The sequence below is a fragment of the Oncorhynchus gorbuscha genome, linkage group LG02 (assembly GCF_021184085.1).
Source record: "Oncorhynchus gorbuscha isolate QuinsamMale2020 ecotype Even-year linkage group LG02, OgorEven_v1.0, whole genome shotgun sequence".
Classification (NCBI taxonomy): Eukaryota; Metazoa; Chordata; class Actinopteri; order Salmoniformes; family Salmonidae; genus Oncorhynchus; species Oncorhynchus gorbuscha.
The window spans coordinates 97,993,751-98,020,198 of record NC_060174.1 but is presented as its reverse complement, the minus strand read 5'-3'; the positions used below and the strand labels follow the sequence as shown (position 1 = coordinate 98,020,198).

General features: G+C 43.2%; 1 protein-coding gene across 1 annotated transcript; it reads right to left on the bottom strand.

The window, feature by feature from the left end:
* Window positions 1–8,235: 8,235 nt before the first annotated feature.
* LOC123994969 (gamma-aminobutyric acid receptor subunit alpha-6-like) lies at window positions 8,236–25,973 on the bottom strand. The gene is made up of 10 exons (XM_046298143.1): window positions 25,782–25,973; window positions 25,513–25,640; window positions 24,997–25,064; window positions 23,970–24,190; window positions 23,416–23,498; window positions 23,173–23,316; window positions 22,677–22,829; window positions 16,231–16,484; window positions 12,400–12,653; window positions 8,236–9,881 (listed from the first exon to the last, which is right to left on the bottom strand). The coding sequence occupies exons 1-10, from the start codon at window positions 25,868–25,870 to the stop codon at window positions 9,869–9,871; spliced, it is 1,407 nt and encodes a 468-aa protein (XP_046154099.1). The 5' UTR covers window positions 25,871–25,973; the 3' UTR covers window positions 8,236–9,868.
* Window positions 25,974–26,448: the final 475 nt, after the last annotated feature.

Here is a 26,448-nt window from a genome sequence, read left to right as displayed (position 1 = left end):
GCACCACGGTCATTCCAGTCGGTCCCCTCTGCACTATGGTCCTTCCAGTCGGCCCCCTCTGCACCATGGTCCTTCCAGTCGGCCCCCTCTGCACCACAGTCATTCCATGCATGCGCTCCACTGAGTTTCCTGGGACATCCTGACAGTGAGACAGGGAAGACTTTATGTAAGCACTCCATTATCGTCACTGGACTGCACAGAGCAATCAGTGCCTTTTGCAGCGAGAAATTGCCTATAAAAACATCCATTTGGCATATAGATGCCAAACACTTAGCAGGGATTTTACGCAATGGTGAACCCTGGCACTCTGATGCCATGGGAGAATGGCGCAGTAGAAAAGGCTAGCAAGAACATTGCAAGAAGCATCTCTCACACTAATTACACAGCACAGGGTGGGTGTATAAAAAAGAAGAGGAAGATTGCTTGAACAAACAGCTGGCACGAGGTGTTGGAATTCCAAGTCAAAGTTAGCTGGAACAGATGGAGCAGCTAGTCCGCTCTGCTGTGTTTCCATGGTAATGTGGAGTTGACCTGATGTCTAATATCTCTCCTCCCTTTCCCCTCCCTCCCCTTCCAGGCTCTGGCAGGCCTGTTTGGAGGAGTAACTGTGCCCTGCTTAGCATCCAACTTGTACCTTAAACCCAAGGGGACGCTCCTGCACTTCACATTAGCATAGGTTCTGTCCATGCTGTTCAAGCTGTAATCAATCTTCCACTTAAGATATGCAAACGTGAAGCAGCACAAAAAAAAACAGAAAGTCCAAGCAAGACAAACACTCTTCGCTGTGAGGATGTGTGCAGCATCATAGTCAAATTTATTGAATATTTACTGTAATTTACACCTAAATTATAATATCTTTAATTTTCCATACTGTTTGGACCTACAGTACATCATTAGCTTGATTCTAGCCTCCTCCGTCAGTTCTTGTTTCATGTTTCCCTCGTAGAATGCAGCCATATTAGTCATAATCTGGCCCTTGTGGAGCAGTGAGCTGCTTACTTGTAGTTATTGCACAAGTGTTTGCCGTTTCTGTTACCCCCCCACACTAACCCCCCACTAACCCCCCCACTAACCCCCACTAACCCCCAGGCCATATCTTTATCTAAGAGAGAGTGAGCTCTCCTTGCTTTTACTTCACTATCAGGTTATTGTGTCATCGGAGAGATGGCGAGACTGAAGCGGAAAGGTTTGAGGCTGTATGTGGTGCATCTCAAAAAGGTGCAGAACTAGACCATTTTCACTGGGCCTAGGATGGTTGAACTCTTTACATGAATGGCAGGAGGTCTTAACATAATGAGTTTCTTCACTAGCTCTCCATATGTATCTACAGTAGGCTATTATGCTAACTATTTATTTAACTGCAGACTGAAAACATAGCCCTTAAAACAGATTAGGCCTGTTGAATATTTAGCAGCAAATCGGATCGTTATGACGATCAATGAAATGATCAGCTTTTAATGAGCCCTCGCTGCTACAGAAAGCTGGTTGTCTCCAACACTCGTCAAGGGCCTCCTGCCAAGATGCCTGGCTTGGCGGTGAGTCTAGTGCGTCAACAATACCCTTTCAGGCATCCTTAATGGTTCCAATCCCTTCAAGCTATACCTCGATTATCTCTGCATGCTAGGGGAGCCTGGGGGGCTAGATGCACTAAGCGCCCCCTCTCTGTCCTTTAACTACAGCGTAGGAGAGCAGAGCGGAGTGGCGACACGCTGCCGTCTGGTTGGATCTCTCTCTGGATCCCAGAAAAGAGAAACGGTTGCCATGGAATCAGAAGTGCTTTTAATCATATGCTGGAAAGCATCTCCTCACTCCATGTGTTTTACGAGTAACTCACGCATAAAGAGTGCTTCCAAGCGAACTGCTAACGATCTACACCGGCGTGGCTGTATGGTGCCGGTCCCCACTGGGTACCACTGCGAGCCACACTTTACCTGGCAGGGCAGGATCCTGGAGCAATGGTAGACCATGGTGACTAGTGGGGATTTGATTGTTCCTAAAAAAAATATAACAAATCCCGGAAAAAAAGTTGGCTAGCTTATATAATTAGTCACTTGTTGTCCAAGTATTAAGAGCTAGGCAATTAGTCACTACAAGACAATAATAGGGCATGTTAATAATGACATATTGACAGATACAGTACAGTACACTCTCTATATGGGCTTTCATGGCTTTCAAATAGGCTAAAACACACACACACACACACACACACACACACACACACACACACACACACACACACACACACACACACACACACACACACACACACACACACACACACACACACACACACACACACACGTAGACACACACACACACACACACACACACACACACACACACACACACACACACACACACACACACACACACACACACACACACACACACACACACACACACACACGTAGACACACACACTCACACAGACACACACACACGCACGCACGCACGCACGCACGCACACACACACACACACACACACACACACACACACACACACACACACACACACACACACACACACACACACACACACACACACACACACACACACACACGTAGACACACACACACACACACACGTAGACACACACACTCACGCAGACACACATAGACACACACACATATACACACATGCACAAACGCACGCACAACACACATATACACACACACAAACACATAGATACACACACACACACATATATACACACACACACAAATGCACGCACACACAAATGCACGCACACACACACACACACACACACACACACACACACACACACACACACACACACACACACACACACACACACACACACACACACACACACACACACACACACACACACACACACACACACACACACACACACACACACACACACTCACACACAAACATACACACACACATATACACACACACACACACACACACTCCAGGTTATTTTTCTCTCACTGGGAGGAGTTGTCAATGAGAATAAGGCCAATGTAGGAAATAGGGAAATTCAATGGGTTCACGTGGATGTGCAGAGGCCCTTCATTCTACAGGACCTCTGTCTTTTACATAGGGTATGACTAGAGCTTATCTACTGTAACCTCACTATAAAGTTATCGGGGGTCCATACCTAATCAGACAGAATTGTAACAGAACCCATGGCCTCTTCAATCCCCATCTTAATTCCCCCTTTCCCCAGCATCGTCACCGTGAGGGACTGTGAAGCGATAGAGCCCATGGAAAGAGGTCGTTTGTCACTGATTTCAGTTTATTTTTAACCATGCCTCATGAGAGTTTTAATCAGAGCATGCTGTTCTATAATAAATTAAATCAGGAATTATTTGTATAATCAAACAGAAGGCATGCGCGACTATCATTTTTGAGAGTTTAGCACGTACAGGAATAATCTTGGTTTGGGGACACGTAGTTAATATTTATAGAGAGGGTATTACATGTTTGTCTTTAAGGAGACACTGTTATCCAGAGCTACTAACAGGAGCAATTAGGGTTAAGTGCCTTGCTCAATGGCACGTCGGCAGAGTTTTCACCTAGTAGACTCTGGGAGTTGATCTAGCAACCTTTCAGTTACTGGCCCAATGCTCTTAACCGCTAGGCTTCCTGCTGCCCCTTACGCCTGATGATCATAGCAATGTGTGACTCTTAGTGTGTGAACGTTCAGTTTCAACAAAGACACATCACCAGAAGCTACTGTACCTCCTCAGAAGACACGGAATTGGTGATCCATACATACAGAAGATACAGTGGTAATTCCTTCATATAAGGGAAGTATAATTTTGGCAAAATCTGGCAAAAAAAGGGCACCACACATTCTTGCCTTTTTATTTGATTTATCTCTGTTATTGTGGAAGCACTGCCAGCTATGTGGAACCGTGCGTGTGACACTTGACGTCCCTGGATGGAGCAGGTTTGCAGTCATGTTTTTCAAGCACCAGCTTGGCATTTCAGGCACGAAAGAGTGGGAGTTCTGCATCTATGCTTAAAAACATAATATTCATCCTTCTCTTTCTCTCGATTCCTCCGCTGGCTCGTCCTCCCCCTTTCTCTCTGGCTCTGACAGTGTCAAGGAAGTTGATGAATCAGACTGCATGTGACAGTCTGGCATTTGAGTGAATATGATGGGCCTAATATGGTGTCCTCTGACAGGCCTGTGGAAATCATCAGGAAGCTCAGTGTGACGAAGCCTGAGACACAACAGCAGTTCTCTACTGTCTGCCTGCTTCCCATCCACACCACTCATTATGCCTCTGTGCCTGACTGTGTGGGGCTTTTTTCTTCATTCGGGGGTCGGGGGTCAGGGATGATAATAAATTCTCTCTATCCACCTACACCTATCAATCTAGCTCCAGAAAGCACAACAGCACTCGTTACAAGTAGAGTTCACTCACTACAGCAACAGTTCACCTTAAAAAAAAAACAGAAAATAGACACAAAAACAACATTACCCTGTGTGCCTGCATATGTAGCACCTGACAGCAGAGCTGTGTGTGTGTGTGTACAAGGGATATGGTGAGCCTGTGCGGAGCAAACAAGATGTAGTAGGATACGGACTGTGCACCAATAGGTGGCACTCTACCCTTTTTGACCAGAGAGGAGGGTAACCCAGGGATTTGGAGCGCATGGGTGTCCCGTGGTCCAGACCAGAGGACAAGTGAACTTAGCAAATCTCTCTCTCGTACTCACTCACACTCCTCTGCCCGGCAGCTGCTTTCACGATGGTATGACAGAGAGAATAGAAAGAGAGGTGGGATTGTATTGTGGTCCTGTGTGCTTCAGTTGGTAGAGCATCACCAAGTGTCGTGAGTTCCTTTCCCCTGGCGTCAACCTCACCTAAAATGGATGTACCCATGACTGCAAGTCGCTTTGGATTAAAAAACATCTGCGAAATGGCTTATATTAATACATGTACTGTATACTCTTATAGGAACATCCCCTTCACCACCTACCTGAATGAAAAGTGCCTATGCCTGAGATGTACTATATACTCTTATAGGAACATCCCCTTCACCACCTACCTGAATGAAAAGTGCCTATGCCTGAGATGTACTGTATACTCTTATAGGAACATCCCCTTCACCACCTACCTGAATGAAAAGTGCCTATGCCTGAGATGTACTATATACTCTTATAGGAACATACCCTTCACCACCTACCTGAATGAAAAGTGCCTATGCCTGAGATGTACTATATACTCTTATAGGAACATCCCCTTCACCACCTACCTGAATGAAAAGTGCCTATGCCTGAGATGTACTATATACTCTTATAGGAATATCCCCTTCACCACCTACCTGAATGAAAAGTGCCTATGCCTGAGATGTATTATATACTCTTATAGGAACATCCCCTTCACCACCTACCTGAATGAAAAGTGCCTATGCCTGAGATGTACTGTATACTCTTATAGGAACATCCCCTTCACTTCCTACATGAATGAAAAGTGCCTATGCCTGAGATGTACTGTATACTCTAATAGGAACATCCCCTTCACTTCCTACATGAATGAAAAGTGCCTATGCCTGAGATGTACTGTATACTCTTATAGGAACATCCCCTTCACTTCCTACATGAATGAAAAGTGCCTATGCCTGAGATGTACTGTAGCTGGTTTATATTGACCTCCCTTCTCATTCTTTAGTTCTGTTACTTTGTTTCATCCCCTCCAGGATACTGACTTTGAGGTTAGACGTTGGCTCGAAGCCAGTGCATCATGTTGTAAGCCCAGGTCTATTGTAAATCCATTCAGAGAACAAATCAAATTGAAGGGAGTTACATACAAGTGAATCACAACTCTTTCATGAGTTTCTGTCTTGACCCATCTCTCCTCCTATATGTCATTGTTATTTTGTCAGATAAGAAGGCATGAAGTTGGTGTCATTGTGTGGCGTTGTGTTATTTTTAATTCCTGGAGGGAAAATGTTTCTGGCAGGTCATGGAAAGTCCTATATTTTGGAGTAAAGTGCTTACTAAAATAGCTGAAGGAACATATTTAGGGGTTGTCATATCACCCAACAACTGCACAAACAAAGGGAATACATCATGTTGTGCATTTTACAAGGAAAGAAACACATAATACATCATTTGGATTTATTAAACATGATAATATTTGCACAATCCTGAGGGAAAGTATTTATGTGGAGATTGTTAATAAAACTACAGAACGTCTAAACACCAAAATATTGTATTTTATGGCAATAAAAACAACTCAGGCTCCAAGGGAAAAGAAAAACAAATGGATTTCAATGTGCAGAATAGAGAATATAATGTGTGTGCACAAAATCATTTGCTAAAATATCATTATATACAAACGCTGCAATACATTTAAGGGCTGTGTTTCCATCTTAATCTTCCATTGAAACTAAATCAACAAAAGACAATCTTAGTGCTACGATGTTTACGGGAAACCCAACCCTGATCAGTACAAATAATTAAGATAATAGCCGTCAAGCAGGGTTCCCGAGAAATAAAAAATATAAGTCTATAAATACATTGATCATGAAATATTCACAAATATAAACAAATAGCAGTGTTTGCGATAAAACTGCTTCATATTCACACTTTTCTTGGCCTGTGAATAAAAAACGAGCAAATAATACTGGTTAGACATCAATGTAACCCATGCCTTTAGTGAAATATAATGTTGTCATGGTCTTAGACACTCACATCCCCCACACTCCAAACTCCTAAGGAGGACACTAAAGGGTCACAGGTCATGCTAGTGCTGGTCCCCCATAGAGACCAGTGAGTTGAAGATGATCAGGCAGGTTGAGAGAAATCAATAAGGTCATTGATACAGCCCCCCCCCCCTTCTCATTTCATTCAACTGAATAGCCCTTTCAATAGGGCTATTCAGTCGCTGCTCTACATCAGCCGCTTCTTTGCCTCTTTGTTAAGATTCAGCCAGTCTAATGTCAAGGAGTCCTTTCCAGGGCCTTCCAGTGCGGTCACTGCTGAAGTGTCCTGTCTCCCCAGACTCCACATCAAAAGAAGAGGGTTCAATTGAATAATAATAAGCCAATTAGCAAACGCTTTTATCCAAAGCGACTTACAGTCATGAGTGCATACATTTTATGTATGAGTCTGCCCATTATCCTGGCTTTGCAACCACCATGCTCTACCAACTGAGCTACAGAGGCAGTCCTACTTTTTCTTAGCAAAAGTTCTCACAATATTGGGAGGGGGACATAAAAAAACTGGAGGAATATTAATAGACTTTAGGAAACAGTGAAAGAGATGCTTGATAGTGTTGTGATGGTGAATTGTGTTGATAAGCTGCAACATGTTTTGCTGAGGGAGGCAACCAGTGGAACGACACAGTCATGAATAACCAACAAACACACATATCCATGTTGGATATATTTAGATGGCGCTACCGTGTGGATTTAATGGTTTACTTCTTTATTTTAATTGGAAATGGTGCATAATCATATGTAAATCCAGAAAGTAGCTAATTTATTAATGCATTTTGCATAATTGCTTATGAGGTGATGCAGTTATAAATTAAATGTAAAGATGCCATTTAATGAATAATTGCCAACCACAAACCACTTTAGCATCCTTCCCAGTTCAATCATGACTGATGCAATTACATAAAAGTACAAAAAGAGAAAACATGAACACAAACAGCACAGCACTGACATTATAGAATACATCCATTGATTGAGAGGCTGGCTGTTGCCAGGGAACTATATTTGTATTATCCGTTACGTCGAATAGCCAAGTAAAGTTAGCAAGGAAAGAAGATTGTTAATGCCTTAAAGTCCAGGGTTTAGTTTGAGGTGGTGGATGCCAACAAATACAGACCCTGTGATGGATCTATGACCTGTGTGGAGAGGCCAATGATTTCACTGTCTTCTAAGACAGTGTGTGTGTTTGGTTGTGCGAGTGTGTATGTGTGTGGTTGTGCGAGTGTGTGTTTTGTGTGTGTGTGTGTGTGTGTGTCTGTGTGTGTGTATGTGTGTGTTGTATTTCTACTGATTGTGTGTCTGTAACTGTGAATATTAAACTGTATGTGAGAAACAATGTTCATTGTAAGCTGCCCGCAGGCGAGCAGTAGCCCAGAGACTGCTACGCCGCCCCCCGGGACTGCCACGCCGCCCCCCAGGACTGCCACGCCGCCCCCCAGGACTGCCACGCCGCCCCCAGGACTGCCACGCCGCCCCCAGGACTGCCATGCCACCCCCAGGACTGCCACGCCGCCCCCAGGACTGCTACGCCGCCCCCCAGGACTGCTACGCCGCCCCCAGGACTGTCACGAAGAAGAAATATCAGCCCACAGAGAGAAGCACGAGATTGAACTTCTCTCAACTTTCTAGAGTTTTCTCAGTTAGTTAACACTATCGTTTCCCTTTACTGTGGCAGTTGTGATCGTATCAATGCAATATTAGCCACTTTCAATGCAACATGCCGAAACAAAATGAACTACACAGACCAGCGCAGCATAACCAAACAGAGCTGCTTTTGGCCTATATGCAAATAAACCATTGCCATAAATGGATCTGTGCCATTTACATTGAACTGGACTATGTTAACAGCATGAGCAGTTGTGAGTAGATGAGCTTGTTTTGAGATCAAAGCAAGAGCTGCATGTAGCCACTTGTGCACATTTTGTTCATATCCTTTACTAGTTAGTGAGTTATTAGCCCAGTTATAGATCATTTGTAGTCAGCAATAGGGGAATGATTGTTTCCAACAAGAGCACAAAAGATAATCAAAGCGAGTCAGGTAAAGAGCTTTTTTTTTGTGTTGTATTTTGAGACAGGCTTGAATAAGCTAAGTAGCCAATAGGCAGATTGTAGCATAATTGATCTGATTCTCTGTAATAATGGTATGGTAATAATAATGCATTTTATTTTGTAAAGTGGATTCTTGCCACAAACAACAGAACAACATTTTCAGTCACCTCCTTGTCCGAAGGACAAGTGGATAAACATGTTAATGTCAAGCCCTGCATGTTTTTTCAAAAGTCTCATGGAATGTAGGCCTACATTGAACACCACAAATTGGCTTCTACCGTAGGCTAAACGATAGAACAGCTATTTCCATGTTAAAATGTTATAGGATGTATGTTCTCCATAGATTTTGATGGTAGGCCACTCTGGTAGGTCTGCATTATGATCAAATAGCCACAGTAGCCTATTTGGCCACTGTTAATTTAAAACGGTAACTTAAAGTGGGTACAGCCTCAGTGTTCACAGTAAACGCGTGCTGGAAATTGCACAGAATTCTCACAATGTTCAATTTTGTACTCAGCAGACCTGAGATTTGCTCAGTGCCTAAACATTTTTGCGGAAACATTGTTGAGGAACCAATAAGAACCCTATGTTCCATGAGATGAGTGAATATAAACCAATGAACCGAAAAATAGAGAAAGATGGCTATGTTGAAATTGGGAGGAGAGAGTCAGTCAGTACACATTACTCCCCTCAGGTGTGTTCCAGTACTGTCCAGTACAGACGGTGCCAAGCCGTGTGTCATTTTATACAGACAAAGAGCCTCCACTGCCTCCAGACCTGTGGCAGACACTCAGCTACTTCTTGGAAAGACCCACGGATTCAGGCAGCGACAGGGAAAGGGCATTACACATGGAAGAGAAGTACAAATGCGCATTGTCTCTTCAGGGGGGAAGACACAGAGGGATGTGCGAGAGACAAAGAGATTGAATACCTTTCTTAAATAGACTGAGAGACCAAGCTATGAGTGAACATGAGCTCCCAGGTCAAGAGTTGGCAAAGCCCTTCAAATCCTCACACACAGAAATTATTTATGGAAGCTGCATAAAATAAAATGTGTGTGTGTGTGTGTGTCCATGTGCGTATGTGATCAGTGAGGGGGTTCACTCCCGCAGGTGGCTCACACGCTGTCCCTGTAACAGAAAAACAGGAAAGACAAGAAGAAAATGTGAAAAAACCCGGAGAGGTTATAACTACAGTCACATCAAGTGAACAGAGACACTGCTGTGTGTAGTAGAGGGTGTACTGAGGGGGTTGGGAATGTGCGGGGGCAACATGTGACGCATTTTGAAAACAAATAAAGCTCTGCTTTCAACTTGTTAACGCAGGAGGTAGATGGAGTGTGCATTAACATGGCCCAGCAGCCAACCAGCAGTGTGAACTGGCACACTAAAGGGGTTCTCATTTCATTCCCCTCCCAGGGTTGGCATGCAGGGGCCTGCGTATATTTCAATCAATCCCTTGCTCATGGGCTGTCGACAAAGACCTTGCGAAACTAGTCCGCCTCTATAATTTTTTCCCTGGGACACTCTGCCAGCTATTTCACACCTACGCCTCCTCCGTCTATGTGTCAAACCAGGGGATTATTGTGAGCACAGCCTTCCTGAACAGTGTAGTGCTGGATTTATTGTCATCAGGAATATCTGTTTCCAGTTTCCTATGGTAGTGTGCATGGACGTTGGTGTGATGTCTTAAATGTAATCATAAACACAACTCTATTGCTCTTTATGGACAACAGTTTTACTGGCCCCCTATATTTTCTGCCTAAAATGCAGTGATTGAATGATCATTACACCAAAGTTATGGCAATGGTCTGTGCTGGAAAATAGGAATTGAGTTAGTGACATTTACTGTTTTGATTTATGAGAGACAAGGAGAGAGCTGGTACTCCAGTGGGCAATAAAGACCAGAGGACACATAGCAAGATGCAATCCTATTTATTTATACCAACGTGTCCTGTGGCTCTGCTCCTCTAAAGAGCCTTTGTCCCTGCTCCTCTTCAGAGGCACTTGTCTAACAAAAGTGAGGCTACAAGGAGGAATGCACTGATAATGTGATAACTGCATTCAATTAAGTGGCTGGCGTCATCAGAAAAATATATTTATTTCCCATAAATGAAAAAGGGGGCTTTCAAGAGATACGAATGACATGTGGGTTCGGATGAATGTACAGCTCCCAGAGCCAGAGGTCAGTTTGTAAGTCGCTCTGGATAAGAGCGTCTGCTAAATGACTTAAATGTAAATGTTAATGTCAGGTTGGTGGGAGGTAGCACATGGAAAAATATACAGTGTAATGCGGTTGTGTAAACAAGGAAGTTGAAAGCTGAAAATGGCTTACACTTGGAGAATGAACCATACATACTATCCACATATCCTGAGAGCCTCACTTCAATGGCTCCTCCACTGGTTGTGGTTCTATTTTTGATCACAGTGCTTTCGAGCGCCTCGGCTTTCACTATGCTGCCCGCTGTGTATGTAGCTAACTGCTTGGTCACTTATAGTCCATATCAATGAATAGCAACAGTCAGCAACAAACTCTAGACACTTAGCACCTTTTTTCTATCTAGAACACTAAAGGGTTCTTCGGCTGTCCTCATAGGAGAACCCTTTGAAGAACCCTTTTTGGTTGCAGGTAGAACCATTTTGAGTTCCATGTTGAACTCTTTCTACATGAGATTCTACATGGAACAAAAATGGGTTCTCCTATGGAGACAGCCGAAGAACCCTTTTAGAACCCCTTTTTTCTAAGAGTGTAGACAGCTCTTATCACTGTCATGTAATTGGCCTGAGGCACCTTATTCAGTGAGAAAACACACACATACAAACCTGGTAGGCTATCAGTAAAGCAAAAGAAGATCCAAGTTAATGGCTGGTGTGGAGCCACTGCTGTTCTAAAGCCCTCTGTGTGTGTGGTGTAACGGTAGCGCTGCACACGCTACACTACTCCACCCTTTCAAGTGTCAACCTCTCAGAATCCCATGTTTGATGCATTAGGAATAAGAAAAGATATGCACAACACATCTTTACTCAACACACACTCCACATGTACAATACCGGGGCCATTTCCTCAACCAGAGTGTACAGTAGTCCCACAATTCATAAACGCAAAAGCACATTCATTTCAATCCATTTGCCCTGACATGTGGCAACTGTTGTGTCTTTAAAGCAGCCGTCTACCTTGGCAGCCTGTGGTGTGTAGCATTCAATGATCAATCAGATGCTGTTAGGTGAAAAGAGAGATGAGCGGAAGGTGTCTTAATGCTTCCTACTCAAGTAGGAAAGCAATCTCTGACCCAGGAATTTCTGTTTGACAAACCACTCTCAGAAGCCATGAGGAAGCTGGATTCTATGCGATGCCAATATCACTCCATACGGAATGTTTACAGTGTTGTGGCTGATAGATTCAGGTGTCACATAAGAAGTGGGAGTGCCCGTGTGTATGAGTAACGGCTGTGAGAAACTGCAGATATCAATTAGATCTGAACCTGCCACTCTTCCATAATTCATGATCTCCCATTGGCTAATGAACGTCTATGAGGATGAGAACCACCAACTTGATCTCGGTCCAACACATACATACTTTTTTTTCTCCGTACTGGTTCCCCGTGGGAATCAAACCAACAACCCTGGTGTTGCAAGAGCCATGCTTTACCTTGTCATCTCCATGGTGTCCTTGGTGAGATAGACGATCCAGTACACCAGGTTGAAGGCCCCGAACGACAGAGGGAAGAGGATGCGAGAGTACTTGTCTATGATGCTGGTGCCTGTCAGTAAGTTGTTGGACGGCACAGCTGAGCCTTGCTGGAGGAAGGCCTGGGCATTCACTGGAGGGTTAGGGAACACCTCCGCTGGCCTCTCAAAGTGAGGCGTGGAGTTCATCCTCTTCTTCAGCATACTGCTGGCATCCTGTATAGTACATCAACACATAGATCGGTGGAGGGGGTGAGTGAGAGAATCTATAGTAAATCTATGACCAGAACGTCAGTAAGTTTGGAAATTAAGATTAATAAAATAGGAAATGAGTTGTTTAATTTTGATAAAACACAGTTTTAATTGAATCCATTTCCCATAACAACACAGGATGTTATATGCACAAAAATCATAAAAGATTCATTCATTGATTAATTGATTAATTCATCAATACAACATTATACATTGAGTGTATAAAACATTAGGAACACCTGCTCTTTCCATGAAAGACTGACCAGGTTAATCCTGACCAGCTATGATGCCTTATTGATGTTACTTGTTAAATCCACCTTACATCAGTGTAGATTAAGGGGAGGAGACAGGTTAAAGAAGGATTTTCAAGCTTTCAGACAATTGAGACATGGATTGTGTATGTGTGCAATTCAGAGGGTGAATGGGCAAGACAAAATATTTAAGTGTCTTTGAATGAGGTATCGCAGTTGGTGCGGGGATTGGTAGGGGTGGTGTGGGTATCAGGGACAGAGTAAGGGTTGGTAGGGGTGGTGTGGGTAACAGGGACAGAGGAAGGATTGGTAGGGGTGGTGTGGGTAGCAGGGACAGAGTGAGGGTTGGTAGGGGTGGTGTGGGTAGCAGGGACAGAGTGAGGGTTGGTAGGGGTTGTGTGGGTAGTAGGGACAGAGGAAGGATTGGTAGGGGTGGTGTGGGTAGCAGGGACAGAGGAAGGATTGGTAGGGGTGGTGTGGGTAGCAGGGACAGAGGAAGGATTGGTAAGGGTGGGGTGGATAGCAGGGACAGAGGAAGGGTTGGTAGGGGTGGTGTGGGTAGCAGGGACAGAGGAAGGATTGGTAGGGGTGGTGTGGATAGCAGGGACAGAGGAAGGATTGGTAGGGGTGGTGTGGATAGCAGGGACAGAGGAAGGGTTGGTAGGGGTGGTGTGGGTAGCAGGGACAGAGGAAGGATTGGTAGGGGTGGTGTGGATAGCAGGGACAGAGGAAGGGTTGGTAGGGGTGGTGTGGGTAGCAGGGACAGAGGAAGGATTGGTAGGGGTGGTGTGGGTAGCAGGGACAGAGGAAGGATTGGTAGGGGTGGTGTGGATAGCAGGGACAGAGGAAGGATTGGTAGGGGTGGTGTGGATAGCAGGGACAGAGGAAGGGTTGGTAGGGGTGGTGTGGGTAGCAGGGACAGAGGAAGGATTGGTAGGGGTGGTGTGGATAGCAGGGACAGAGGAAGGGTTGGTAGGGGTGGTGTGGGTAGCAGGGACAGAGGAAGGATTGGTAGGGGTGGTGTGGGTAGCAGGGACAGAGTGAGGGTTGGTAATGGTTGTGTGGGTAGCAGGGACAGAGTGAGGGTTGGTAGGGGTGGTGTGGGTAGCAGGGACAGAGTGAGGGTTGGTAGGGGTGGTATGGGTAGCAGGGACAGAGGGAGGGTTGGTAGGGGTGGGGTGGAGCGGGGGCCATAATTTGACTGGCTTCCATCACAGACCAGGTTGGAGCTAAAAATGTCAGCTGCTGAATGCTGTGCGCGTCTGACGGAGGTGAGAAATCATGCAGGGAGCATGTGGCTTTAATACTGCAGCTATTTCTGAAACGACAGCAGGCTCAAATTCTCTGCTGGCTCTCAGAATCAGAGCAGATTCTTATGCAGTGCGTATTACATTGTTTTGCATGCTGCCATAATATATCTAGAGATCATAAAGTGTCAATACCGGTGCCATTGTTTTGGTGAGATTGAACATGCAGGATTAATGGTGTGACATTGTTATAATACACAGGTTATCCTATCAATGTGGCTTGTGTCCTCTCTTTAATCCAATTTTAACAATGGAATTTTAGCATGCTGACATAAGTGTATAAAATAAACATCGAGCAAGGAAGAGCTGATAGACTCAATTAACTACATTTTATCCAGTCAGCAACCAGACAACCACTAAGCAATATTTTATTCAGTCAACAACATCTTATCCAGTCAACAACCAGTCAACCATTCAACATCTTATCCAGTCAACAACCAGTCAACCAGTCAACAACATCTTATCCAGTCAACAACCAGTCAACCATTCAACATCTTATCCAGTCAACAACCAGTCAACAAGTTAACAACATATTATCCAGTCAACAACCAGTCAACCAGTTAACAACATCTTATTCAGTCAACAACCAGTCAACCATTCAACATCTTATCCAGTCAACAACCAGTCAACCAATTAACAACATCTTATCCAGTCTACAACCAGTCAACCAGTTAACAACATCTTATCCAGTCAACAACCAGTCAACCATTCAACATCTTATCCAGTCAACAACCAGTCAACCATTGAACATCTTATCCTGTCTACAACCAGTCATAACCAGTCAACATCTTTTCCAGTCCACAACCAGTCAACCAGTCAACATCTTATCCAGTCTACAACCAGTCAACATTTTATCCAGTCTACAACCAGTCAACATCTTAACCAGTCTACAACCAGTCAACCAGTCAACATCTTATCCAGTCTACAACCAGTCAACATCTTTTCCAGTCCACAACCAGTCATAACCAGTCAACATATTTTCCAGTCCACAACCAGTCAACATCTTATCTAGTCTACAACCAGTCAACATCTTATCTAGTCTACAGCCAGTCAACATCTTATCTAGTCTACAACCAGTCAACATCTTATCTAGTCTACAACCAGTCAACATCTTATCCAGTCTACAACCAGTCAACCAGTCAACATCTTATCCAGTCTACAACCAGTCAACCAGTCAAATCTTATCCAGTCTACAACCAGCCAACATATTATCTAGTCTACAACCAGTCAACATCTTATCTAGTCTACAACCAGTCAACATCTTATCTAGTCTACAACCAGTCAACATCTTATCTAGTCTACAACCAGTCAACATCTTATCTAGTCTACAACCAGTCAACATCTTATCTAGTCTACAACCAGTCAACATCTTATCTAGTGTACAACCAGTCAACATCTTATCTAGACTACAACCAGTCAACATCTTATCCAGTCTACAACCAGTCAACCAGTCAACATCTTATCCAGTCTACAACTAGTCAACCAGTCAACATCTTATCCAGTCTACAACCAGCCAACCAGTCAAATCTTATCCAGTCTACAACCAGCCAACATCTTATCCAGTCTACAACCAGTCAAAATGAGTCAACAACATATTATCCAGGTCATTAAGATTTGTCTGCATTTTAAATAGATAGTAATTCAAAATGGTGCAGATGGAGAGATAGAACTCCTCTCAATTGGACTATTTAGTTCATATATTTGGTGCAGCCACCTAATAATAGTCTCTTTCCCACAGAAGCACAAAGCATTGGGCTTGCCTGTCCCCTCTAGGCTTCTTGTGAGCCTGTAATGATCTGCCTGGATATTCCCTTAATCTATTCCTTTCACATAATCTGTGCTCAGGAAGCCACTGGCTGTCTCTTCTCGCCAAATCTTCTTGTTGTTACAGACTAGGAGTGGGGGGTGAGAGGGACACAGAGATGAGAGGAAAGGGAAGGGGGGAGGAGTGTAAAACGAGGAGAGAGGGAGGAGGTGGATTACCGAAGAGGACTCCCCGTCGGTCCTCCCGGCCTCTGCTGCCTCCTGGGCTGCCTTAATGGAGGCCGCCTTGCGGAGCTCCCGGTTGGCCTGCAGCGTGGAGAAGTAGTTGACTGCGGCAAACTCAATGAGGGCTGAGAAGACGAAGGCGAAACACACAGCGATGAACCAGTCCATGGCCGTGGCGTAAGAGACTTTGGGCAAAGAGTGGCGGGCGCTGATGCTGAGTGTGGTCATGGTAAGCACTGTGGTAATGCCTGGCATACACAGGGCACATAGAGAAATGTTAGACAGAGATACTGGACATGGCAGCCATTTTGTTTTCTGCATCCCAGAGCCCCAGGGTTGACTGGCTGGGTTTCCAGGGTACCAGCCCATCATCTTGTTGAGTGGTGATTGTCAGGGTGTGGAGTGAAGTGGAGGGGATTGGAGGGTCAACCATCCAATGGTTTGTGTTAGAGCTGTTGTGCGGGCAGTGTAATGTGGACACACAAGCTTACATGCAAAGGAATAGCTTAAGGGGAAATAGTTAACGGTCTATTCAAGCATGTCATTTGGCCTGAATTTTTTTTTTCTATGAACCCAATAGTTTAAACCTTATCATACATTTATTAATATTATTTCTGTTGTAATTCTCTTGACTGAGATCTAACATTACTGAACATTGAGCAACATTTATGTCTTTAGTTCATCGGATTAGACTGTCCCGTTAATATGTAACTGAGGCTACTGTAACAACTCAATCAATACCAACCTACAAAATGAAGATTAGTATTGCATTACACAAAATCCTTCGGGCCCATTGATCATTTAGATGGTAATTGATGCCATACTTCGCCAGAAGGTGAATTTGTGGGCATGATGTTTAATCTCTAGCCTTCGGCAACAAGTTCACACGTCTAGACATGCACTACTCAACCAATACACTTGCTCTTCCATTCAGAAATTAATTTGAGTCTAAGTACAATGCTCAGCACTTTGTATCACACACACTGTCCGAAATGTGACTACTCTGGAACAGTTTTTGAGGGCGGTTAAGTACCTTGCTCAAGGGCACAACAGCAGGAAATGGAATCTAGAATTATATAACAGCAACCCTCCTGTTGACAGCTCATTTCTTGACAGATGTTTTCTGTCAGACCCGGGATTTGAACTGGCAACCCTCTAGTTACTGGCTTGCCTCTCTAACCGCTAGGATACCTTCTGCCCACACCTTTGGATGGAGGGTCACCATTGTTTACATACCAAGTTGATTATAATGTCTATCTCTCGGAAACCAAACCAATGTGTTCTGGCATTATTGATAAGTCATGAGACCTGTATGGCATTAAAATAAATGGCCAGTGAAATGTTATAAAGTCCAAATCAATAGTTCAGCCATATTTGAAGTGTATTCACTTTATCAATAGTGAATCATACAGTGTAATGAAAGTAGCACAGTGTACACCCAAAATAATCTATTGATCCTGAGAGGCAGCAACCAAAAGCATGGCTTAGTTTACTCTCTCACAGCTTAGCCTTAGCATCATTGAGTGCAAACACAAGAGCGGTACAGCAGTAGGATCTTACTTTGAACCAGGTTGCTACAGCAGGAAAATAATCCTGCCACAACAGGAAATGTTAATTATGTGGATTAATGTGTAATTAATGGACATTTTTATTGGGATTGACACATTTTTCGTAAGGGAAAATCAAGTCAGAGATTTCTGATCCAACGTCAGAAGCCTTTTTAAACCTCAAATACACTACAAATGTTACATTTCCTGCATTGCAGAAATCTTGTAACAGTGTGAGCAAATTAAGATCCAACATCTGAAGGGCCTGTGGTAATGAAGTATGTTCCTAACAAGCTTGCCTAAAACAACTAAAAGTCAGGTCACTTAGGCATGCTATTTGGAAACATCCTAGCATTTGTCTTGATTTGTGCATGCAACTATGCTAATACTAAGCTTTAGCTGAGGAAACTAAGCCATGCATTTGGTTGCCGACTCTCAAGATCAATAGATTATTTGCTAGTTATCCATCTAAATGAGGTCAACTTTTCTTTTGGGTCAACTTTTACTGTTCCTGTTACATCTTGGACACAAATCCATTCGAATTTCTGACTTCCTTACAAGCCAAGGAAGGTTAGACGAGGAGATCAAGTTTGTCATACCATTCACTGTGTTTACTGGTCATGGGATGGGCTGTGTTTACTGGTCATGGGATGGGCTGTGTTTACTGGTCATGGGATGGGCTGTGTTTACTGGTCATGGGATGGGCTGTGTTTACTGGTCATGGGATGGGCTGTGTTTACTGGTCATGGGATGGGCTGTGTTTACTGGTCATGGGATGGGCTGTTTTTAGTGATCATGATGATGATGATGATGATGATTTCAGAGCAGCACAACTTGCATGGGTTAGAGTTAGACACATGGTGATGAATGGGATATGGGTTGGAATGAGTTGCCCGGGTAGTGTAGTTTCCTCTCAGGGAGACAATAATAGCTGGGCTGAGAGCAGGCCTGGAATGAGCAGGAGCGGCCAGTAATGATGATGATGAGGAGGGACACAGATGAAATTGACAAAGGCTTACACGGAACAAGTTTACAGGGAAATAGAGCAATATAAAGTCCCAATCCTGGACAATGAAGAGAGTACGTAGAAAAGCTGTCCTGTTCACTGATTATATGAAGCAATTTAGCGTGCTATACAGCTGATATAATGTACATTTCTGAAACACTTTCTACTGGTATAAGGCTCATTGGACTGCCAAGTGACTATACAGACAGGAATCTCCAGACGTACAAGATTTCACAATTACACGACCATTCTATCTCATCATAACACAGGGAAGAGACTGCAAATATTGTTAGACGAGCAAATGTTTTCATAAACTACTGCACCTGTACAGTATATTGATATAAATCGATAGGGAACCTCAATCTGCACAACCTTTTCCACAATGGAGATGCTTATTTCAAGTGGATCACTGCAAGTTATGTTTCGAGGGAGTACAAATAAATTGCCATTGATTGAGAGTGTTAAGTAATACTATGGTCAGGTTCATCTGAGGCAGGGCTACTACGGACATTGATGTTAAGTAATACTATGGTCAGGTTCATCTGAGGCAGGGCTACTACGGACATTGATGTTAAGTAATACTATGGTCAGGTTCATCTGAGGCAGGGCTACTACGGACATTGATTGAGAGTGTTAAGTAATACTATGGTCAGGTTCATCTGAGGCAGGGCTACTACGGACATTGATTGAGAGTGTTAAGTAATACTATGGTCAGGTTCATCTGAGGCAGGGCTACTACGGACATTGATTGGCTGCATAACAACAACAATAACAACAACAGGCAATGTAGTTGAGCCTGAATCTGTTACAGTTAGCGTGATAACAGTTATCTAAGCAATGAATAACATTGTGGAGATTCAAAATGCAAACAGACCCATGGATACAAAGTGTGTTACATACAACCACGGTAATACATCTCTCACATGTATTCAAAGTATGTTTTAATCTCTGGGCTCACACTAAAGACCCTTACAAGACATGATTCATTTACAAAAGGGACATGCTCTATTATGGTCCATTAACAAGGTACAGATATCATTTCACTGAGATCATTTTCATCAAGCTAAAACAGTTGGAAAGAAAAGGGTCATTGACCACTGGTCTGCTATGCTCTTGTCAATTTGATATTTACACAGTTCATTTGCACAGGGTAACATGTAGATAATTTAAGCGGATAATGTAATACTGTTTCAATGCATTTAAGTGCTGCTTCAGCTCTGAAAGACAGTTACCAACTCTCCATGAAGCTAGATACAGTACCAACTCTCCATGTAGCTAGATACAGTACCAACTCTCCATGTAGCTAGATACAGTACCAACTCTCCATGAAGCTAGATACAGTACCAACTCTCCATGTAGCTAGATACAGTCCCAACTCTCCATGAAGCTAGATACAGTAGCAACTCTCCATGAAGCTAGATACAGTAGCAACTCTCCATGTAGCTAGATACAGTAGCAACTCTCCATGAAGCTAGATACAGTCCCAACTCTCCATGAAGCTAGATACAGTCCCAACTCTCCATGAAGCTAGATACAGTCCCAACTCTCCATGAAGCTAGATACAGTCCCAACTCTCCATGAAGCTAGATACAGTCCCAACTCTCCATGAAGCTAGATACAGTCCCAACTCTCCATGAAGCTAGATACAGTACCAACTCTCCATGAAGCTAGATACAGTCCCAACTCTCCATGAAGCTAGATACAGTCCCAACTCTCCATGAAGCTAGATACAGTCCCAACTCTCCATGAAGCTAGATACAGTCCCAACTCTCCATGAAGCTAGATACAGTCCCAACTCTCCATGAAGCTAGATACAGTCCCAACTCTCCATGAAGCTAGATACAGTCCCAACTCTCCATGAAGCTAGATACAGTCCCAACTCTTCATGTAGCTAGATACAGTCCCAACTCTCCATGAAGCTAGATACAGTCCCAACTCTCCATGAAGCTAGATACAGTACCAACTCTCCATGAAGCTAGATACAGTACCAACTCTCCATTAAGCTAGCTACAGTCCCAACTCTCCACTAAGCTAGCTACAGTTACCAACTCTCCACAAAGCTAGCTACAGTTACAAGCTCTCCATAAATCTAGCTACAGTACCAACTCTCCATAAATCTAGCTACAGTACCAACTCTCCATAAATCTAGCTACAGTACCAACTCTCCATAAATCTAGCTACAGTACCAACTCTCCATAAATCTAGCTACAGTACCAACTCTCCATAAATCTAGCTACAGTACCAACTCTCCATAAATCTAGCTACAGTACCAACTCTCGATAAAAACACCACAATTGCCAAACTCAAGCACTTGTTAAATGATCACACACAGGGAAAGAAGGGTATGGGAGAAATCGTGTCAGGAAAAAAATCAGAGGAGGCGAGAGAACGAGAGAGAGGGAGGAGGATGAGGAGGAGGAGGAGGAAATGAAGGATAAAGACAGGAGAAAGAAACAAAGAGCTTGAGGCATCTGTGTGCTTTTAAAGGCAAAAAGCAAGGTACAAATTTGGCCCACTCAATTAAGTCTGTGAGACTTCAGCTCTGGAGACTTTCAGCTCTTAGAAAGCCAGCATGCGAAGCTGCACACAACAACAATGCCTAATGTGCTTGAACCCTGATGGAGTGCTTCTACATAGCTCTCTGTCTCTCTCTTTCTCCGTCTGCACACGTCAGTGCATTACCACAACTTATTTAGCTACTGGCTTCTCGCTGTGCCCCATATTACTGTTGTGTCACCAGCAAAGCATTAAAATACATTGTATTTACAGAAGCAATTTACAATCTCTTAATCATAGAATTTCTTTAAAAAAAAAATTTAACGTGTAAACTGTGAAGATAAAGCCTGTCATTCATGGGTTTGGGGAAAATCCAATATGGTGAATGCAACAGCCTCATAAAGGACACACAATGCTCACACTGAAAACACTCCAATATCTCCACAGCGTTTTACTCCCGCTACCATGCCAAATGAAAGCAGCAGGATGTGGGAGGTTAATGACTTTCTGCATATGTGCGTCTCACATTGGGCCTAACTTGAACGCGTACTAATGATTGGTATCTTTTCCTCAGTGTGGGCTTGTCAAAATGCTGACAAGCTCCCAAACAGAGCCATAATCTACAAAGGCCAGCAGCCGCTCCTGCACACAAAAATGTAGCTGAGGAAATTTAAATTGAAAATCAAAAGGATGGCAAATGAAACTTAAGAGCGCTCTGCTCCTGAGGCTAGAGGCTGAAGCAAGTGTAGCATGATGTAATGGGAACAACCGGAACCTGCAACTCCTCAGAACAAGTTCAAGTAAACAACATCCCCCCGCACTCTGCCCGGATTGAATGATTTCAGAAAATAGTTTTTACTATTAATTCAGATCCAATTGGGAGGGAATAGAGATAAGAGGTAGAAGACATAAGATATACCATGTGACTGTGCTACCTATGTCCTCTAGTACCATTCTACATAATGCAAACCATTACCATGTCCTGCCAAGAAAACACATTCAAATACTGCAGTACAACATCTTCACCAAATGTACATAAAAGGATACAGAATAGATCATGTTATGAGTGATGAAACTGTGTTATCCAAGGTTAGTTGTTTTGTTATCTTAAAGAGGCTCTATTGTTGAAAGAAACCCTGTTGTTTGTGAACTAACACTTGCACGTGCCCCCCCCCCTCGCTGATAGCTACTCCATTGAGGAACAATGAACTTCCTATGATAGTGCTATGTGGTTGTCCAACCTAGCTAAATGACTAAAATGTAAATGTAAATATCACTTTAAGGGATGTTTAAGGGAACAACTTATATTGGGACTTGTTGGGGTTACCTTGTAACGTAAGCATGGTGGACAAGACAATGGAGTTAATGGTGGAGATCAGGAGGAGGCCTACCGAATACAGTTCGTGCAGGAACCGATTCCTTATTGATCCAAAAAGAGACCTGAGCCAGGATCACGGTCATGATACAGGGGATGTATGTCTGAATCAAGAAGAAGCCCATCTTCCTTTGCAGGTGGAAGTGAACAGTCATGACTACATATTCACCTGTCAGAAAACAAATGGAATACTGTATGTGGGCACAGAGAGTTTTGAACAGACACGTTGGTAAATCAGCATTTCACAGAGCACAAAACTGATTTGTGCTACAGAAAACAGATGAGACAGTGAACTTCTCAGGGAGACCTTGTACATGCAGTACATGCATACTCTAGCACATGTCAAATGCTGCATTTTGAATGTGTACTAAACAAGCATAGATTCAAATGAAAATTTCATTTAGAAAAAAAAAAGACTTATGCATACGGTATGCATACTGTTAGCATGGTTATTTTTGAAGCGTATTTCTTTAAGCATTACTAAAGCATTAAGTGAATGAATCTATTCTTACCAGTGTTGGATTTTAACCTCTCACTGGACACTGTCTGTCCTATTAGATCGTACTGTAGCAAGCTGGAGGACTCCTCTGGGACTTCCACAGAGAACAGTGGTCCTTTTTTCCATGTGTACACAATTTCACTCATAGGGTAGGCATCTGGACAGAAAAGAAATAAAGATAACGTAGTCACTCTGTAATCACCAGCTAGCCTGGTGGAACCATCTGTCTGACTGAGGTTTATGAAAGACAACTTACAGCTACCAAACTTGAGAGGACAGGCATGGCCATCCATGGGGAAGTTCATCAGTCTCATGGGACACTCTGCATTTATCGTCAATCTGCAATGGAATGGCAAAGAGTATTGGACAAACCTTATGTACAGTAGTAATGGTCACCTATGATCGTCTACTACTGATCACGTACCAGGCCAAACCGTCTTCTGAAAACAAAGCAATGCTGATAGAGATATGCCTGGGTAAGTTGACGTGTATCACACAAATATCTTAACCAGGGCTCTCCAACCCTGTTCCTGGAGAGCTACCGACCTGTATGTTTCGCTCCAACACCAGCTGTAACTAACCTGATTCAGTTTATCAACCAGCTAATTATTAGAATCAGGTGCGCTAGATTAGGTTTGGAGCGAAAACCTACAGGACGGTAGCTCTCCAGGAACGTGGTTGGAGAATGCCGGGCACTAAACCATAGCCATGACTGTGTTTGTATGATACTCAGATAGATGTCCGGTAGAACACAGACTACTGTCCTACACAGGTCTGTTTTGGACCTGGATGGCTGTGACTCACTCGTACCTCATAGTGTAGAGGATAGTTCCGTTCTGCATGATGCGGAACAGCTTGTTGGGAGTGGTCATGTTGTGAGAGATGGACCTCTTGCCATTCCGGAAGAATGTGTCTGGTGTCCAGATCTTGCTGACCATGAGGTTGTTGAGCCGCAGAATCTCGATGGGGCCCTCGAATTTCAACCTCTCGTCAATCCACGTCTGACGGAAGAATACATCCATGGTGTACTCCTACAACATCGCAGTTTGGAAATCAAATCAGCAATCAACTCATATGCTAATAAGGACATTGCTGTACAGTACAGTACATAGCCTACAGTAGATCAGTGACCTCATTTACGTGAATGAAATGTCGATAATAAGTACGATTATTATATTAAATATTTTAAAGTCTTCCTTACATGTTGTTTTTGATCTGTTGAAGTACTGTGCAGGTCCATATTTATCAACTTCTCCACTAAGAAAAACTGACTGTATTTCATTACAGGTTCCAAGAATTATCCAAATTCTAACCCAACAGTATTGATTTACTTTGTTTTCTTGAATTTCTTGATGTGTTCAGCTTTTAGCTGCCATATATAATGAAACAAAACTCAATGGATAATGGCTTTTTCAATCCAGGAATACTTTTAGCTCAAATGGATTTCTTTACAGCTCTGGTCTTATCTATACTGCCTATGGGGTGGCTACTAGTGGATCACATGGTACCAGAAGTGGGTTTTAGATGCTGTGAAATATAATATAGTGTGTAATGGAAATCAAACGCTCAGCCGGCTCGGGACCCTCACTGACAGGGATTGTCAACCAGATTAAAATCCCTAAGCTGCACTAATGACATCCTGCCTAGAATAATGAAGGCTGGTAGGAATATGACTTGAGGCTGTGGACGGACATGCTAGGACTGGGTGCACCAAGCAATTATTCTGTCCTGTCTGCACTAACACAAGTATGTGTTATTGAAATATAAATAAATGCCAACACTCTGGAGTTTTGTGTTATATAAGTGGACTGGATAAAGTAGTAATGAGGCCACATACCATCTCAACATCTGACACTGGACCAAAGCTTGTGACAAAGATGTCTGTTTTGACCTCAGTAACTGGACCTACAAAGATAAATGTTGTTTTGACATAAGCCATAAATAAACACAGCTCTTCACTCTAAAAACAAATGGAGGCTGGTGAGATATTGACAGGATAAAAACGATGTTATTGTTAATTATATCACTTTTCTAGTTTACAGTTACTTGACCTGTAGTTGTTGGCTATTACAAGTCAGCACAATAACATCCCTTAGTAGGATTGGAAATTAGCAATTTGTGAGAAAGAAACCCTGTGGTCAGTGGGTTATATGAATTGCCTGGACACTCGATGTCACAAATTCGACAGTTATATTAACGACACTAAAAGCAGCTTCCAACGATGGGACAGTGACCAAGAATTAAGCTCTATCTGGAACATAGGAAAGGAAAACTTTATTAACTACGTGAGTAGACTTGAATTTCACACATTATCAAACAACCTGTTAGAAGTATTAAATATGTATTACTGTACCTCCAAATCCAGGTCGCAGTCTGTTGTCATATCCATCTAGTAATCTATCCAATACACGCGTGATGTTATCCAAATAGATATTCTCAGTTTGCGTTGATTTCACATGATTTCCCCAAACATTGCTCACACTGTAGACAAAGTGCAAATTCATTATCTGGTGGCTTATTCTACTCAATACAACTTGTTACTGCTTCAAAGTTGCATAGTGTACATTTATCAACATTCTAGCACTCGTAAAGTCGGGGGGAAATTAGTTCACTTGTACTCACCAGGACAGAAAAAAACAATTGAAAACGAAAGCCATGCCTCGTAAACACTCCACAGCCACAAAGCCGTGGTCAACTGTTATAATTTCCATATTCCATCATTTAAAATCGAACAAAACGCTGATCACACGGCTTAGTCTAAAAACGAGAAGGCTTTTGCGCCAGTCCTACTCGACTTCCCCAGTGCGGCTGCGCCTCATCTGACTCACTCAGTAGAAAAACTAAAGAGTTTTAAGAGACTGAAGAAGAGCAGGCACGGAGGGCATTGACAATAATCGAATAAGGCATTATGGGAGATAAGAACGAAGAAATCTACTGATAGTTTTGGCAGGGAATCAGTTTGGACCCGTTTGGATATTTGGAAAAGGCTCAAATATCCTCCTGGAAGAGATTGCACCAGAGATGGTTTCAATTTCTGAGGTGGAGAGCGTTTTACAGATCATAATTCCTAATAAAGTTGAGGAGATAACAGCATCACTCCATTATTGCATGTTGGACTTGGTCATGTCCAACTTAGCTGTCTCCATTAGCTGTGTCCATTACAGTCTGTTTACAGGTGCTGTCCTTCACATCTCCCGCACATCAGCATGTGGGTTAACAAATAGAAAACAAATCAAACACATACACCTTGGATGGTGTATGTGATTGTGCTGTTGGTGGTGGTGGTGGT

Excerpts from the sequence above, each read along its gene's own strand:
- LOC123994969 (XM_046298143.1), bottom strand. The coding sequence starts at position 25,870 with ATGGAAATTATAACAGTTGACCACGGCTTTGTGGCTGTGGAGTGTTTA. Across the intron at positions 16,485-22,676 it reads TCCTGCACGAACTGTATTCG|GCATTACCACAGTGCTTACC; the intron begins GTAGGCCTCCTC and ends TGTGTATGCCAG. Across the intron at positions 12,654-16,230 it reads CCGACGGGGAGTCCTCTTCG|GATGCCAGCAGTATGCTGAA; the intron begins GTAATCCACCTC and ends TGTACTATACAG.